The sequence below is a fragment of the Heterodontus francisci genome, chromosome 6 (genome assembly GCF_036365525.1).
Source record: "Heterodontus francisci isolate sHetFra1 chromosome 6, sHetFra1.hap1, whole genome shotgun sequence".
Classification (NCBI taxonomy): Eukaryota; Metazoa; Chordata; class Chondrichthyes; order Heterodontiformes; family Heterodontidae; genus Heterodontus; species Heterodontus francisci.
The window spans coordinates 46,190,320-46,207,315 of record NC_090376.1 but is presented as its reverse complement, the minus strand read 5'-3'; the positions used below and the strand labels follow the sequence as shown (position 1 = coordinate 46,207,315).

The following is a 16,996-nucleotide window of genomic DNA, read 5'->3' as shown; positions in this document are numbered from 1 at the left end:
CTTTTAAGAGGAACAAGTAGTTTTTCAGTTTCAGAGAAACTTACCTGCCTATTTGATGCATTTAAGGAGAAGCTTGATAAACACATGAAGGAGAAAACAATGGGTTCTGCTGATAGGTTTTTAAGGAAGTGGAAGGAGGCTGTGAGAAGCATAAACACCAGCATGGACTACTTGGGCTGAATGGTCTGTGTGCTGTACTATGTAGTTCTGTGCATTAGCATCTTGGAGGAACAGCCAGTTGTTTTGTTTCAAGCTGCCCATTAACTTAATATTTCACCAAATCTATTAGCCTCAATAATGAATATGAAAGGAAAGGAACTGTCCCTGGAATATTCAATGTTGGAATGGACAAAGAACAGACAGTACCGCATTTCCTTCTGGACAACTGATCTGATATCACTTGTTTTATCCCCTGCTGTAATTCCAAGTACCAGCCTTTATTTCTGCTGCACAATGTGAATGTAATCGGGACTAAAATATATTGAACTCGTATTAACAAGAATGAGTAGAGTAGGGCTCTTTAAGGAGGTCTGGTGATCTGTGAACATACAATAAAAATAATTTAATATAATCTTATGATAATGCAAATTCAAATTTGAGGGTAACAATGGAAAATATGCTTCATTATCAATAGCAAATATACTTGCAATTTCATGAATCAGATTCTCATTTAGATAGAACATTATGTATACATGGATATTTTTAATAATTTGCAATGCTTAGATGCAGACGTGTGTATAAACTGCCATACTGAAAATTTTATATCTACACACACACACACACACACATCAATGGCTGACAATTAGGAAAAAGAAATCAAGAATGTAAAAACAGCTTTCCTGTTGTGGGCAAATGCACTAAAGCAATTTGGTGTTGAACTAGAGAGAATAGGAATACCCCAGGTTTGATCACTGGTCTGTGGCAAATGAGCTAATCTCACTTAGTGGCAAATTTTATCTAAAACTCATACACATGGATGAAACAATAAAAAAATGTGCCCTCCAGGGTCAGAGACCACACCTGTTTTAGCTATGTGATTGTCATCCTGAAGGACCTGCAGCAACACTTGTGGATCAATAAAGATAGAAAAAATGCTTATAACCAGAGCAAATATTTTCAACGACCCTTCAGAAAAGGACCAGTTCTTAAAAGTTCAAGTTTTACATTCTTCATGAGGAAACTAGGATGTGACTACCTCTACAGCCTTTAAATTGGAGCCTTTTCTGATGTTGAACTTCTTGTTGAGAGGGAAACTGCTGTTACGAACAGACAGTGGGGTCAACTTTAACTTTCAAGCAGCCAATTGGCAGAGTAACCAGCAGCTTGCCCCTTCTGGAGAGACTGAAGCAGTTTTAAGTTTTCTTGGTTCCCCCCAAAATAATCTGAAACTTACCTTTCAGGGTCTCTTTGTCTCTACTGTTACTGAAACTGGTTGGAGAGTGCACAGCGCATGATCCAACCAGTTCTAACTTAAAATGGCATTGTATGTTATAGGATCCCGATTGACCAGCTGAAGCAAGCAGGTGTTGACGACCCAGCGGTAGACCCTGGTGAAAGTAGCAACAGGCAGAGTGTCAGTATTTAAGGGGCAAGGCTACTGACTCCATTTTGAGACCATTATTGCTCCACTAGTGCTGAATTTGGCAAAAATCAACCCCAGTAAAATAGTGCACCCCTTCGTGGATAAACCAAGAACAGTACTGAAGGAGTCTGTGAAAACGTCCTTGGACTGTTCCACTCTGAGCTGATAGAGGTGGCCAATCTGGCTGAGGGAGAAATGGGAAAGCATTACTGGCAAGTTGCTGTTGCATAATGTACCATGACCTTTATACAAATGACAATCTCTTGGTCCAGAAGTCATTGGACAAATAACTCTCCAGAAGGCTAACCATCTTTCCAAACTATCACATGATCCTGGAACCCACATCTCCTTTTCCCTAATTGTTTAATTTTATGATACAGGATGTAGTTTTCCAAGCTACTAAATAATTAGGGTATTTTTATATTATGCTTTCCACTTCAGAAAAATAAAATCCAACTGCAAGAACAGCTCTTCTTTCCAGGTGCTTTCGAAGCTGCAGAAAGAACTTCTTAAAACACGCTGCCTCACCAAAACCACAAGATGAGAACAGCCCCTTCCATTTGAGGTGCTGATAAATTTGGAAAACAGTGCTAAGCTGTGACCACTGACCTCAGGAAAATTCTGAAAATGAGAGTTATGCCAGATTTTCTGGTAAACCAGTTTCTGAGTTACCATGTTTGCCTATTTTACGTCAATACTGCATAAAGTGAAAACTTTTTCAAGGATTGGGGGTGTGTGGTGGGGGGCAGATAGGAGACAGTGGCACAAAATCTCATTGCATTCTTAGGCACATATTGTCAAAAAGTACATCAAATGATTCTTTATTAGGATTATTGGTTCCAAATTTAAAGTAAAGTCTATGGTAAATATCAACAAGTTTCATTGCAAGTTGGCAGAAAAATTAATCTATTCCCTTGCAAACATTTGCATGTTTTATTTGCAGAATACCAAGCTCATTTTATCAATCTGTAAAGTTTTATTTTATATATCAAACTAAGATTAAGGGCAATTTAATTCTGCTCATCAGATGATTTGTACTATTAGACTGAATGACAATTTCCTTATGTTAATCTGCACGGTTATCCTGTAACAAAAATAGCACACTATAAACCATAATTGCATCTACAAATGTATTAGATATGATTAATCATGTACAATAATATACTTCAGCTTGGCTCACTTTTCAGTTCCAATCATTCCAATGACAAAGTGCTCAGCTCAACGAAAAACGTCTAAAAAAATAAAAGCTTCAGCAAGAAGCAATAAGAATGTATTTCATGGTTCTATAATAGAATCTATAACATTTGTTTTACAAATTCCTATAACTCATGTTTTTAGTGCTTTAAAGTTTCCAAAATGGACAAGATGCTTGTGTACAACCCCCTCCCCAATCAATTACTGGCTCCCAAGATAGGCTGTCGACAAATAGGACAAGTGGAGTTTTCAGAAAGCCATCGGTCAATACAATGAATATGAAATTCATGTGCACAAGGTAGTCGTCTAAGCTTGTTCCCAACTGCATACTCGTTAATACATACACTGCAGGTTTTACTGACTTCATTCTCTGCACTAATGTTTCCATAATTCCGGGTCAAAAGATTGTCAATTTGTTCTTTGGTCAGACCTCTCTGGCGCTCCTCTTCATCATCGTCATTCAACAAAAAGAAGTGAGCAAGCCGTAATATTGGCAGGGTACCATTTTCTACTAAACTATTTGTGTCTCGACTTTGTCTGGTGTCTCTGCTTTCAGCAGCATTATCGAGGTTTTCATTCTGCATGCTCTCATCCACTTGCTCACTTGCTGATCGGTCTCCTGTTACTGTGTCAGTTGATTCATTATTTGGATTAGAGAGATTGCTGTTTGGACTAGTCTGTGAGCTAATTGAATCAAAGCTATCAGATGGGTTCTGCTGAACTCTTTGGTTAAGTTCAGAATCAGAATCATTCTCCATTAGAGAGCTCAGTTCACCAAATCCTGTCATAATCTGACGAAGTATTGACCTCAGGGCTATGGATGATGGCTCACCAAGGCCAGTTTCAGATATCCTGCGCAGAGGTATACGGATAGTGCTAACATAAGTCCTAATACCTGCAAGTTCAGATCGTGAGATGGTACGGCGGAAACCACCACTGTCACTTTCAAAAGTAACTGTATTTTCTGCCATCCGGACACGGGATCGAGTCCTATTAGCAATACTGTCACGATCTCTGTTTTCTCCAGGACGTATCCTTCGAACCTGAAGATCTAACATAATAGTTGGGTGCCTTCGAACAGCTACAGAGGATGCACTGGAATGGTTTACATCTCCTTCATCCATAGCTTCTTGTCTAAGCACTCCACCAGCTGATGACTGTACAGGACTGCTACCAACAGCCTGCAGTTCCTCAGTAGTCATGGTGGATTGGTCCATTGTCCGTTGCCTTCTAGCGCTTGGTCTCTGCTGCAAATAATCCTCCTGCTGGGATACTGGCCGGTCCGAAGAATTTACAGTAACACTGTCTCTACGCAAGGGTGATCGACTTCGTCTGTTTTGTAAATTCCTAGAAGATCTGCGTTGTTCCATTTGCCTGAGCACATCGCTCTCTCTCTCAGTGGTTTGAGCGCTGTCCCTTTGTAACTCTGCAGGTTCACTCCGACCTTGCTGATCCTCTTCATGTATTGTTCTAACACTATGCCGTTCTGCTCTTCGTCTACCAATTCGTCGTTCACCAACTACATTTAAAGCTGCTTGTCGATTCGTACTTTGCCTCCTGGGCCTCTGCCTACTTGTGGTTCTTTCAATAGTTCCACTTCCGATACTTCTTTGGGCTAAAGGTGGAGCAACATCCATGGTTTCTACCTCTACATCCCTCACTGTGCCTCCTAAATTACCTTCAGAGTTTGTCCGCTCATCAGCTCGAGTTCGACTTCTTGTACGACTAGCAACAGGATTCAACAAATTTTGTGGTTGAGCATTTTCTATGTTTCTGTTTCTGTTATTTTCTTGTGTAGATGTGTCCAAAGACGGAGCACTACCAGCTTCATGCTCATGATTAATGTTGATTTCTAGGCTGAAGCGAAACTCGCCACTGTTGGGGTTTGTCCGACTAACAGCTCTCCACGTCTGGTTCCCACTCTGTCCACTGCGGGTGGCATTCCCTGTGCGCCTAAATGTGTTAAGCCACTCGAGAAGGGAATCGCTATTGGAACTTTCACCTGGTGTGTCAGAGCCTATACAGGGAAACAAAATGCATTACATTAAATTGAGACAAAGATTTGCTAATTCTTTTGGTAAGATTATAATCACTTGCTAATAAATTAGATAGCATACATGGTTGGGTTTCGTTCATTGTTCAAAAGATATACCTCCTTCATACATAAGAGCAGAGCCGAGCTTGATAGATTATGAAATCAAGTGCTCATTATAATATTGCAGATAGGTGGTGCCACATGAGATATTCCACTGCTTCACAGCGCTGAACTTCAGGAACAGTGCCACAGCACCAGTTCATTCTGATAATAAAAGCAAAATACTTCAGATGCTGGAAATCTGAAATAAAAACACTAAGTGCTGGAAAAAACACAGCAGGTCTAGCAGAATTAATGAAAGGTTACAGACCTGAAACGTTAACACGGTTTCTCTGTCCACAGATACTGCCAGACCTGCTGTGTATTTCCAGCACTTAGTGTTTTTATACCAGTTCATTCTGACTGGAACTAAATCAGCCACTTAGCACAGATACATACACAGCAAACCTGTCAGTATATGGAAAGAGAAGGTAAGCTATGCTTTGCATTTCCAGCATTTTCTATTTTTTATTTCAAATTCCCAGTATTTGCAGTTTTCTCTTTTGCTGTGTGCAAGGCTATAACAGAGTTCCAAGTTCTGACTTTTATATTGTAGTCTCAAGAATTATCTTGTTGGAATACCAAATCAAATACAACTAATCTACAATAAGGGACTGTAGTTCATGAATTCTGTAATGCTATTCTAACTACAATGCAGATTTCATGCAAGAAATTTTAAATTCTCACATTTGAGACGGTTCAGAAAATGGGTACTTAATCTATAAACAGTTAAATTAAGGTCTCAGTGAGGGACTAACTGGAGATCATTTCCAAATAGATTGCATAAAAACACCAAGGATGCAAATCAGATGTGTCATGAAACAATGCATGGAACTAGGGGTCATGGTATCATGCTTTGCCCCAAGCATTTTATATATCAGTTGTGAACACCGTGCAATCACAATTGTAAATATCATACAATCATGAATGGATTGTTGCATGTCGCCATAATATTTAAACCTTTGCTGCAGATGTGCTGATCTAACTGTGAAAGCACATAGCTTGTTTTGATGCACCAATGTAATGGTCAGTACTCCTCAGCAGAGCATATGACCTCAGCTCTGTTGTGGCACACTCTTCATTGAGTGTAAAATTCCAAGCTGCACCTTAGTTTCTTCTAGACTAATGTGCAGTCTGATTTTTCGTGCAGTTTTACTTGCTTTCTCAATAGCGACCAAAGAAGCATAGTATTGATCAATAATGGTACTGCTGTAACAGCTAAAGAGCACAGCTGTTGTTTTGCATATTTCTGTTCGAGAAGGTTTATCACTTGGTGCTAACTGGTAACAACACCTTTGAAAACCTGAAAAAGAAATACAGAAGTCCAGACTTGCCAGATTAAATAACAATGTTTGATACGCCATCCAATTTAGCCTAGTTTTGAACAAAGGCTGAATAATTCCTGAACTCTGGTGGTAAGGGGACTAATGTGAAGAGCATAACATTTTCAATTTAGAAAAAAATGAACTGGTGCAGTGGATCAGGCCCCGAGCCTTCGGACGGACATGCTCAGCACTATCTACCTGCAATATCAAAATACATTTGCACTCATGTGGCCTCCAACTTTAACATCCTATGCTGTATTCTTGCAGTGTGTGGAGGATGCAGAATGGAGAAAGAAGTTTTTATTTGGTTCAGAATACAATAATTTATTATTGAGAAAAACAAACAAGACATGCGAAGTTTAAAGATATTAATGTATATAGAACTAAAGAATGGTTACAATAGAGAAGGAGGCCATATGGCCCATCATGCCCATTCCGGCTCTCTCCAAGAGCAACTCAGCTAGTCCCACATTCCTGCCTTTTCCCTGTGGCCCTGCAAATTTTTTTCTTCAGATAATTATCCAATTCCCTTTTGAAAGTCACGATTGAATCGGCCTTCACCAGTCTCTCAGGCAGCACATTCCAGACCCTAAACACTCGCTGCGTAAAAAAGATTTTCATGTCGCTGTTGTTTCTTTTGCCAATCATTTTAAATTGGTGTCCTCTGGTTCTCGACCCTTCCACCAATGGGAAGAATTTCTCCCTGTCCAAACCTCTCGTGATTTTGAGCGTCTCTTAAACTTCTCTTCTCCAAGGAGAACAACCCCAGCTTCTCTAATCTATCCTTGTAACTGAAGTTCCTCATCCCTGGAACCATCCTTGTAAATCTTTTCTGCACCCTCTTCAATGCCTTCGCATCCTTTCTGAAGCGTTGTGCCCAGAATTGAACACCAACTCCAGTTGAGGCCAAAACAGTGTTTTATAAAGTTCATAACTTCCTTGTTTTTGTACACTATGCCTTTACTTATAAAGCCCAGCATCCCATATGCCTTTTTAACCACTTTCTCAACTTGCCCTGCCATCTTCAACGATTGGTGCACATACACGCCCAGGTCCCTCTGCTCCTGCAGCTCTTTAGAATTGTATCTTTCTTTTACATTGCCTTTCCGCATTCCATACCAAAATGTATTAACTCATACTTCTCTGCATTGAACTGCAACTGCCACATACCCACCCATTCCACCAGCCAACGTCCTCTTGAAGTTCATCACTATCCTCCTCATAGGTCACAATACTTGCAAGTTTTGTGTCATCTGCAAATTTTGAAATTGTGCCCTGCACACCCAAATCTAGGTCATCAATATAGATCAAGAAAAGCAGTGGTCCTATTACTGACCCCTGGGGACAGCTTCCTCTCGTCTGACAATCATTCACTACTACTCTCTGTTTCCTGTCACTCAGCTATGCTGCCACTATCCTTTATTCCATGGGCCTCAACTTTGCTGACAAGCCTGTTTTGTGGCACTTCAACAAACTCCTTTTGGAGAACCATGTACACCACATGAACCATCTCCGTTACCTCATCAATAAAACTCAATCAAATTAGTTAAACACGATTTGCCCTCAACAAATCCATGCCGTCTCCCCTTAATTAATCCACACTTGTCCAAATGATTGTTAATTTTGTCCTGAATCATTGTTTCGAAATGCTTTCCCACCAGAGGTTAAACTGACTGGCCTGTAATTGCTGGGCTTAACTTTAGGCCCTTTTGTGAACAAAGGTGTAAGACTTGCAATTGTCAAGTCCTCTGGCATCACCCCTATTATCTAAGGAGGATTGGAAGATCGTGGCCAGCGCCTCTGCAATTTCCACCCTTACTTTCCTCAGCATTCTTGGATGCATTTGATCCGGTCCTGGTGATTTATCAACTTTAAGTACTGTCAGCTTTTCTAATAACTCCTCTATCAATTTTTAGCCCATCCAGTATCTCAACTACCTCCTCTTTCACTGCAACTTTGGCAACATCTTCCTTGATAAAGACAAATGCAAAGGAGTCATCTAGTACCTCAGCCATTCCCCCCATCCTCCTTTGTGGTCCCTAATTGGCCCTACTCTTGCTTTTACCACCCTTTTACTGCTTATAGTAGTCTTTTGGATTCGCTTTTATGTTGGCTTCCACACACTCGCTTTGCTGCTCTTATTTCTTTTGTCACTTCCCCTCTGAACGTTCTATATTCAGCGTGGTTCTCACTTGTATTATCAACTTGACATCTGTCATACGCACCTTTGTTCTACTTCATCATACTCTCCATCTCTTTCGTCATCCAGGGAGCTCTGGCTTTGTTTGCTCTACCTTTCTCCCCACATGGGAATGTAGGTCGACTGTAACTGAATTATCTCCTCTTTAAAGGCAGCCCACTGCTCAATTACAGTTTTATCTGCTAATTTTTGTTCCCAATTTACCTGGGCCAAATCCATTCTCTCCCCATTGAAATTGGCCCTCCCCCAATTAATCATGTTTACTCTGGCTTGCTCCTTGTTCTTTTGTATTGTTAACCTAAATCTTAAGACTCTATGATCAGTGTCTCCTAAACTGACACTTGATCCACTTGTCCCACCTCATTTCCCAAAACCACATCCAGCAATGCCTCCTTTCTTGTTGGACTGGAAACATACTGATCAAGAAAATGCTCCTGAACACACTTCAGAAACTTTTCCCCCTCTCTGCCCTTTATGTTGTTGCTATCCCAGTTTATCTTAGGATAATTAATGTCCCCATTATAACTACTCTATAGTTTTTGCACCTCTCCATAATTTCTCGGCAAATTTGTTCTTGCATACAAACATACGAATTAGGAGCAGGAGTAGGCCACTCAGCCCTGCTCCGCCATTCAACAAGATCATGGCTGATCTGATTGTAAACTCAACTCCACATTCCCGCCAACTCCAGATAACCTTTTACCCGCTTGCTTATCAAGAATCTACCTCTGCCTTAAAAATATTCAAAGACTCTGCTTCCACTGCCTTTTGAGGAAGAGAGTTCCAAAGACTCACGACCCTCAGAAGGAAAACATTTCTCATCTAGAAATACAGTTGAGTTGATACTTCATATTCCAAGATTACACTGATAGAACTTTGAGGTAAACTTCTATTTTGTTTCTTCCCATGTATATTTACATTTCCTATTTTCATTTTGATAAATAACAAAACAGCTATGCTGTATTCTAAAATAAAAGCAAAATACTGCAGATGCGGGAAATCTGAAATAAAAACCAGAAATGCTGGAAATACTCAGCAGGTCTGGCATCATCTGTGGAGAGAGAAGCAGAGTTAACGTTTCAGAACTCTGAAGAAGGGTCACTGATCTGAAATGTTAACTCTGCTTCTCTCCACAGATGCTGCCAGACCTGCTGAGTATTTCCAGCGTTTCTGGTTTTTATTTTATATTAGTGCTATATTCTAACCCATGCATTACTGTTCACAGAAGTTTTGTCCAAATTAAAAACAAATACCATTTTATTTCAGTTTGAACACTAAATGTAGCCAGCACAAAACCATCTTTATTCTTTGCAGGATCCTTCCATAAGACACCAATCGCTGCAGGATACAACTGCAAATGGATAACCACATTCAGTTGCCATGCAAGTGTGACTGACTCCTCAATCTTCATTATAACTGGAATTTGAGAAGATAAATTCTACAACCCACCACTCCACCAAACCTGAGAATCAGCAGAAACTTGGGAAAACTCAGCGTAACATTCAGTTAAGTGCTCATGTCCTATAATAAGTTAATGCTTCTCATTTGCAAAATTCCTCTGTTGGTGTCACTGATGTCTGCTGGAGTTATCTGCCTCATCCTAATGCCAAAGGGCAAATCACCCCGCCTCCCACTGTTCCAAAATATTAAAATCAACACCTGCTGAAGGCAAAACAGAATACATAGAACCTACACCACATTAACAGGCCATTTGGCCGAACTGGTCAATGCTGGTGTTTATGTTCCACATGAACCTCGTTCTACCCTACTTCATCTGCAACCTCAACCACCAAAAGTGGTCCATCTGCTCCAATGCTGAAAGTTCAGTGCTTATAGAATGGCATCTTGTACACACCACTGAAGCAGTAAATAATGATTGACAGAGACTGCTGAAGGATTATATAGAAAAGGTGGAAGAGGAGGAAGTCTGGTGAAAGAATGGCAAGGGGCTGATTTTCTTCCCCATTTCTTCACTATTTGGAAGTATCAGAAACTGCAAGCCATTTCATGTGCTTGAAAAAAAAAAGGTAAGCCGCAAATCCTTTACTACCTTTTGACAGAGGTCCCTTTGCTGTTGCGCATTTTCCTGGTAACAAATCCTCACAACTCCACCCAAAAAAGTCAAAGCTGGTCTTCGTCATGCTTACCAACTAAAAGTGTAAATATGTTGCAAGACTCCAGCATTACCTTTTTGCACTGCTGTACAGAAAATAGTCATCAAGATCAAGATTATAATTGAACCCACAGACTAAAAACTTGCCTTGGTTCTGACTAGTTTGTTCACCTTCACTGTTGCCCAGGCTGTTCTGTGTTATTAATTGCTCCTTAGCACCATTCAAACGTTGTTGTAGTTCTTCTGCTGTAATTTCACCTGAAGCAACAGAGGAATAGAATAAAGGTTGAACATAATCAAGGACACTTGCATCTGTGTTCTTGATAAAGTACAGCAGAAGTTCAAAATAAAATGGTTACATTTTGGCTCAGTTTGAGAAGAAATTGCAAATGTTTCTTTTGAATGTTTGTAATAAAAGGCAACAGGTTATATTCATATCTAAGCTACTTCAACTCACTTGGAATCAGGATTTGTGGACAGATTTTCCGACCTGTGATCAAGATATTTCAGACAGTTGTACATAGTAAATGGTGATTTATTGCACTGGCAGAAACATAGCAAATTTAATATGCATCAATTTAATTTACTGGCATGAAGTAATGACACCCAATCAGCACAAAGTCACAATCATCAGAGTTTAACGCCTAAGTTAAGCATCTGATCCCTTATATGCCAACATGCAGGAATTACTCTCCTGCAGCTAATTATAAAATGGCAATAAAGGTCTCAGAAAAATCACTTCATATAGCAAGAGGCTAAATCTGAATAGAGTCATGGACAAAAGAACAGCAATATTTCACACTATGTTCTATCCCAACAAAAAATGTGGAAGTATAGCAGATGACAATTGAATGTAACCTATATGAGCAAAAAGACTAACAGCAAGTAAGAAAGAGGCTTAATAAACATGAAAACTATTTTAAAAAGACTGCACTCAATCACTGTCAAAACGACCCCAGAGCTGCAGACACTGGAAAGGAGTACTACCCAGATCAGCAAGAAGTGAACTGAACTAAACTAAAGTTAGAGACTCCACTGTTGATTCTGGCAAGCATTTTGTTAACTTTGATATGCCTTCAAGAATGTAATGTACACTCAGAAATTAGAGATCTAATAATAGTTCCAATGCTGATGCACTGCTATATAGTAAATGTTTACTAAAGATGTGTTAACTATACTGGCGATGCTGGTTTAAAATACTAATGTACATCCTTTCTCTCAACACTGATGAAATTGGACCATCTGGAGTCTGAGACGATGCACCCCATTATAATCCAGTAGCAAAAATGTAAACATGCATCAGGCATGCATAGCGAATCGCCACTATATGAGAATTTACTCAGTGAAGACATGGCATCCCCACTGGTCAAAGTGGAACTATTGAGATCGGTGCAAGGTCGTAGGTGATGTAGGTCTTAGCGTCTATTGCATTGTAGATGGTCAGAAAACTCAATGTGCTAGTCTTCAAATTTGAGTTCTGAAGCAACAGTAGGGTATCTGCAGCACTTTATGTTTGTTACAGCGTGACCGTGGGAAGAATGGGAAGGATGTAAAGCTCCTTCTCCAACGTCCATGTGGTGTTGGACAACTAAATGACTGCATTGTCAGCCACCATTGATAAAACTTTATCTGACAAGACAACTGCAATTGCATCAGTGGCCTAAGTTTTAGACATATAGGCGTATCTAATCAAAGACTTGTGACGGTTCCTACATCGATTGTCAAATATTCAAACAGCTCCACAGTCAAAGACAGGTGGAAGATTTCAGCCAAATGCACGAGATGGTTTTGCAAATTTTGCAAGGTTGCATGTGGGAAAAAGAAAAGAGGGAGGATCAAAGGAAGAAGAAAACAACTTTCTCAAGGCTTATGAATGTCCTTTGGATTGTCCCATGCCTGAAGGCCTGCAGCCTGCAATGGATGCACAGAATGATTCACCCAAATGTTATGCCTCAAGTTAGCAACTCATTGTGTTGGACAGCTCAGGTCAAGTAACTCAAAGATGTTGGACCCTCCATGGCAATGGCTTCTGGCACTTTGCCCTGATAAACCAAAAGCTGAGTGCTGCGGCTGTCACATGGTAACATACAAGGGCAGTTCAGAAATAATCAGCCATCTGCTAAGCAGTAGTTTACAGGGGAAACAAAAACAAAGTACATATTGGGCATGCAGAGTTAGTGATGACAAGGAGAACAAGTCTCATTTAAGGGTATATTCAGTGGCAGAATGGCCAAGTTCATATGCAGATCATGAATATTTTGTGCATCCCAAGGCTGCTTGTACTTTCAGCTAAAATAAATATTGCTGAATATATTAATCCGCAGTATAACATTTAGACAGCAGTAAAAACAATAGCTATCGAACACTGTTTCCTAATTTACAAAATCTCTGTCCGGCTCTCTCTCTCTCAAAATGCTCTGGGTACACTGATTGAAGGGTGAACAGGTACATCTGCACTTATGCGAGCAGCGCAACCAGATGACTGCCATCACAGTCACATGGAAGTCTAACTGAAATGGTGGAAAATAAATATCTCCCATTCCAATAGTAGTACATCCTTTTCTGCAGCAGGCTGGTATAGTCCTTCATTCCAGAGCATAAACAACCATGTGTCATGATAATGAGTTGTGTACCCACAAAATTTATTACCATGAATTGGATCCTCTCCTCTACCCACCCCACCACACAACACCTCAACCACTCTAAATCTTAAAATTACCCGATATATATCACGGATACCAGTCAATGTTGACCAGAGCCATGGCAAGAGACCATGACTCGTGAATATTTCAAATGAATCCCTCTGAGTTTTAAATCTTTTCTAAATTGTAAACCATTATGAGTAGACTGTTGGTGCAGTTGATTTCATGACATGACCATGTTTGGATCCATAAAGCAAGACATCATTTTTGGTCCACTTTTTTCTTTTGAGAGGGAGGCACCGTTTAATGGATTTGAACTAAAATGTCTTGCTCTGATGAGCTATACACAGAACGTGTGTCTTTTATGATGCATGATATTTATGTGCAACTGTGCAACAGCCCCAACAAACAAATTTCTCTGCAGCACCTGTGGAAGAGCCTGTCACTCCAGAATTGGCCTTTATAGCCACTCCAGGCGCTGCTTCACAAACCACTGACCACCTCCAGGCGCGTATCCATTGTCTCTCGAGATAAGGAGGCCCAAAAGAAAGAAGAAAGAAAGAAGAAGAAGAATTTATGTGTAGTTCTTGTTACCACTTTGGTGAAAAACTCTCCCATAAAGCATTAGCACGCCAGCTTGTATCAACACCTCATTTGGTGTGTCAAGAAGAACGAAAGCTAAATAACAAATCAATAAACATTTTTCTGGAGAAAAATCTAACCAAGCTGAATAGTGGCAAATGAAATTCAGTAAGGATAAGTGAGAGATACTACACATGGGGGAAAAAACATGGCTGATACACATACGCTATGCATTAGCTACAGGGAAGCTGAAAGAGCTTGGGATGTCAGCATACTCGGTAATATATCCAGTCAGTGTGGAGCAGCAACGGCAATGCATACAGAATAGGGAATTACATTACTGAAGTAGAGTAGATAATGAGTCAAACAATACATTTTCTGACGTATATGCTTGCAACCTTTCAACCTACATTCAATCTAGATTGGAAAGGAGTAACAAATAGATTAAAAGTATTAAAGTTAGCATATGTAGGCATGTACATATCTTCATGTGCCATGTTTACTAGCACTTGCCTCAGTGACTGAGGACATTAAAATCAATGCAACAGTTCAATTAAAAAATCCATCTTCATTTCAAGCACAAAATTGTGGCAAAGTTTCGAATTTCTACAATTGTGGAGAAGCATACAGTACATAGTACTGCATTACATCTAGAGGCATTACATCAACAGGAAATGATACTCCAAATCTCAAAATGTTAGTTAAGAAATGTAAAACAAATTACATTTGTTTCACGTGAGAAACCATACTGAAGGGCCAGAGTTCATAATATCAGACACCACCAAAAGTGGAGAGAATGAAAAAAACAAGACAAAGTAATTCAAAAAGGAAATTAGAAGAATTAGCTAGGATTTTAAATGGCTAAAGAGCATAGGAAAAAAGTAATTACTGAGAATGTCAGTTACACAGTTTTAAAATTGGGAAAATGAGAGGAGACTGTATAATCTGACAACATTTCTTTTGATCCATATTAGCAGAAATTCTTGCTAGTACAGATCAGATCTATCATACTCTGGCTATATTTGTCAAAATTTCTTTGAGGGTTACTCATGAAGTTGCAAAGCATATTTTAAAACAGAGCTACTAAGTTTGTTTAAGGCATGATATGTTTGCTTGATTTGAAAATCCAACACAGTATCATTCCTTTTTTTTGAAACTTCTGGTTCTCTGGGAAATGCTAATAGCTTACCCGGAGTGCCAAGAAGGTTGCTGTCTCTCATAAGGCGGTAGTCCTCCTCACTCAGGTCATTGATAAACTGATAGTACGCTTCCTCTCGGCTCAGGCGCTCCAACTGCCGGCTACGCTCATCTTCGCTGCGATTGATATTTTCTGCAGGAGACTGTTGATCTCCTCTGAGATTGGCAGGATTAGGACGGTCCATGGTGCTGGGGATTCCAACTAGCTGCAAAAGCAACCAATAAGGCAAAGTTACATCTCACAAAATGGTCATCATTCCCCAAAGTAGGAAACACAATACATGTTTCCTGGTTATCAAACAAGCAATATACAAAAATGGATCAAAAGTTCAAAACTACATTAAGTCCATGATATATTTACAGTTTAGCTATTTTTAGCTTAATGCTGATCTTGGGAATAGTTGATAGAAATGTAAAATACCAAGGCCCAGTCATTCCTCATCTATTTCAGCAGGAATGTCTGCAATTCAAAATTTCCTGTTCTGTTCTATAAGTCTTGATAACAGATTGGATTAGGGAGAGACAATAGATTGTTTGATGGCAGAATATATAATAAAGGGGAGGCGATTTGACTTGCAAGCTCCAGTGACATTTTGCTGGTCGATCTGGTTAGGCAACAACTGGAGTATTGTGTACAGTTCTGGTCACCACATTACAGGTAGGACATAATTGCTCTGGAGAGAGTACAGAGGAGATTTACAAGAATGTTGTCAGGGCTTGAAAGTTTCAGCTATGAGGAAAGATTGGATTGGCTAGGGTTGTTTTCCCTAGAACAGAGGAGGCTGAGGGGTGGCTTAATTGAGGTGCACAAAATTATGAGGGGCCTAGATAGACAGGAAGAATCGGTTTCCCCTAGCAGATAGGTCAATTACCAGGGGGCACAGATTTAAGGTGATTGGTAGAAGGATTAGAGGGGACATGAGGGAAAACTTTTTCACCCAGAGGGTGGTGGGTGTCTGGAATTCACTGCTCGGATCGGTGGTGGAGGCAGAAACCCTCAACTCTTTTAAAAAGGTACCTGGACATTCACCTGAAGTGCTGCAACCTGCAAGGCTACGGGACCAGGTGCTGGCAGGTGGGATTAGATTGGGCGACTAGTTTTTTCAGCTGGCGCAAACACGATGGGCTGAATGGCCTCCTTCTGTGCCGCAACCTTTCTATAACTCTATGTACTGCAGCGCTGAGCCACAGTACTCAACAAATGGGTGGAAGGCAAACTACCCTGCAGCACTGTAACACCTACTGGCAGGTGAATTTCAAGTAGTTGAGCAGAATTTCTGATGCAGATGCCTCCCCACCTGAATGCTTTAGCTAGTTAAGGTACCAGGGAAGGGAAAATATCAGGCAGTTTCTCCTCCTGGTTACGATTCAGCTACCCCTGCTCTAAGTTGGTGTTTTGGTCAAGTGATAAGATTCAGCTTAGCTGTGATGCATCCTGCAACCAAACATTTTTCAATATTTACTGTCTTGGCTCATATTGGATCACATATTAATGGCCAATTGGGTGAGAACCGTGGAATTATACCCCAATAAACAGAGTCAACATTTCATGGCAGGGAGGTGGGAGGAAGTGGTAGAAAGGGGAACTTGACAAGAAGCTTTACACAAAACATTTTTCCCAGACTGCCTTTCACCAACAAAGCAAAGAGCATAACAAATGAAAAATATATCAGTGTAGATTTATAATATGCTTTAGTATGCAACAATAGGATGGACTTACCCATTAGAAAACACAATAAAAGATCAGCTGTGATTATCTTTTCCAAAAACTACTCTGGCAGATATTACTTAATGGAGCAATTTATTTTTATTTTTCCTTCAGAAACATCTCATATCACACATCTTTATTTTAGCTAGTATTACAGAAATTACAATACAGAAACAGGTCTTATAGTCCAATTAGCCTATTTCCATGTCACAATATATATAATTTGTTCTGTATTGGGTATCACCACTGTGACACAGATACACACGTCTACCACAAGATGGAGCTTCATTAGCTCAATAGCTGCAAATCCTCATATCTA

The 16,996-nt window shown here is 40.0% G+C and overlaps 1 protein-coding gene across 6 annotated transcripts in view; it reads right to left on the bottom strand.

The window, feature by feature from the left end:
* Nucleotides 1-549: 549 nt before the first annotated feature.
* Nucleotides 550-16,996, bottom strand: part of rnf6 (ring finger protein (C3H2C3 type) 6) — a 58,183-nt gene continuing 41,736 nt past the window's right edge. For all 6 annotated transcript variants that reach the window (XM_068033598.1, XM_068033597.1, XM_068033599.1 and 3 more), the window contains 3 exons: nt 14,962-15,175; nt 10,696-10,806; nt 550-4,793 (listed from right to left, as the gene is read on the bottom strand). In XM_068033598.1, the coding sequence (XP_067889699.1) occupies nt 2,974-4,793; nt 10,696-10,806; nt 14,962-15,175 (2,145 nt within the window). In that variant the 3' untranslated portion in view covers nt 550-2,973. The remainder of the gene's footprint in view (nt 4,794-10,695; nt 10,807-14,961; nt 15,176-16,996) is intronic.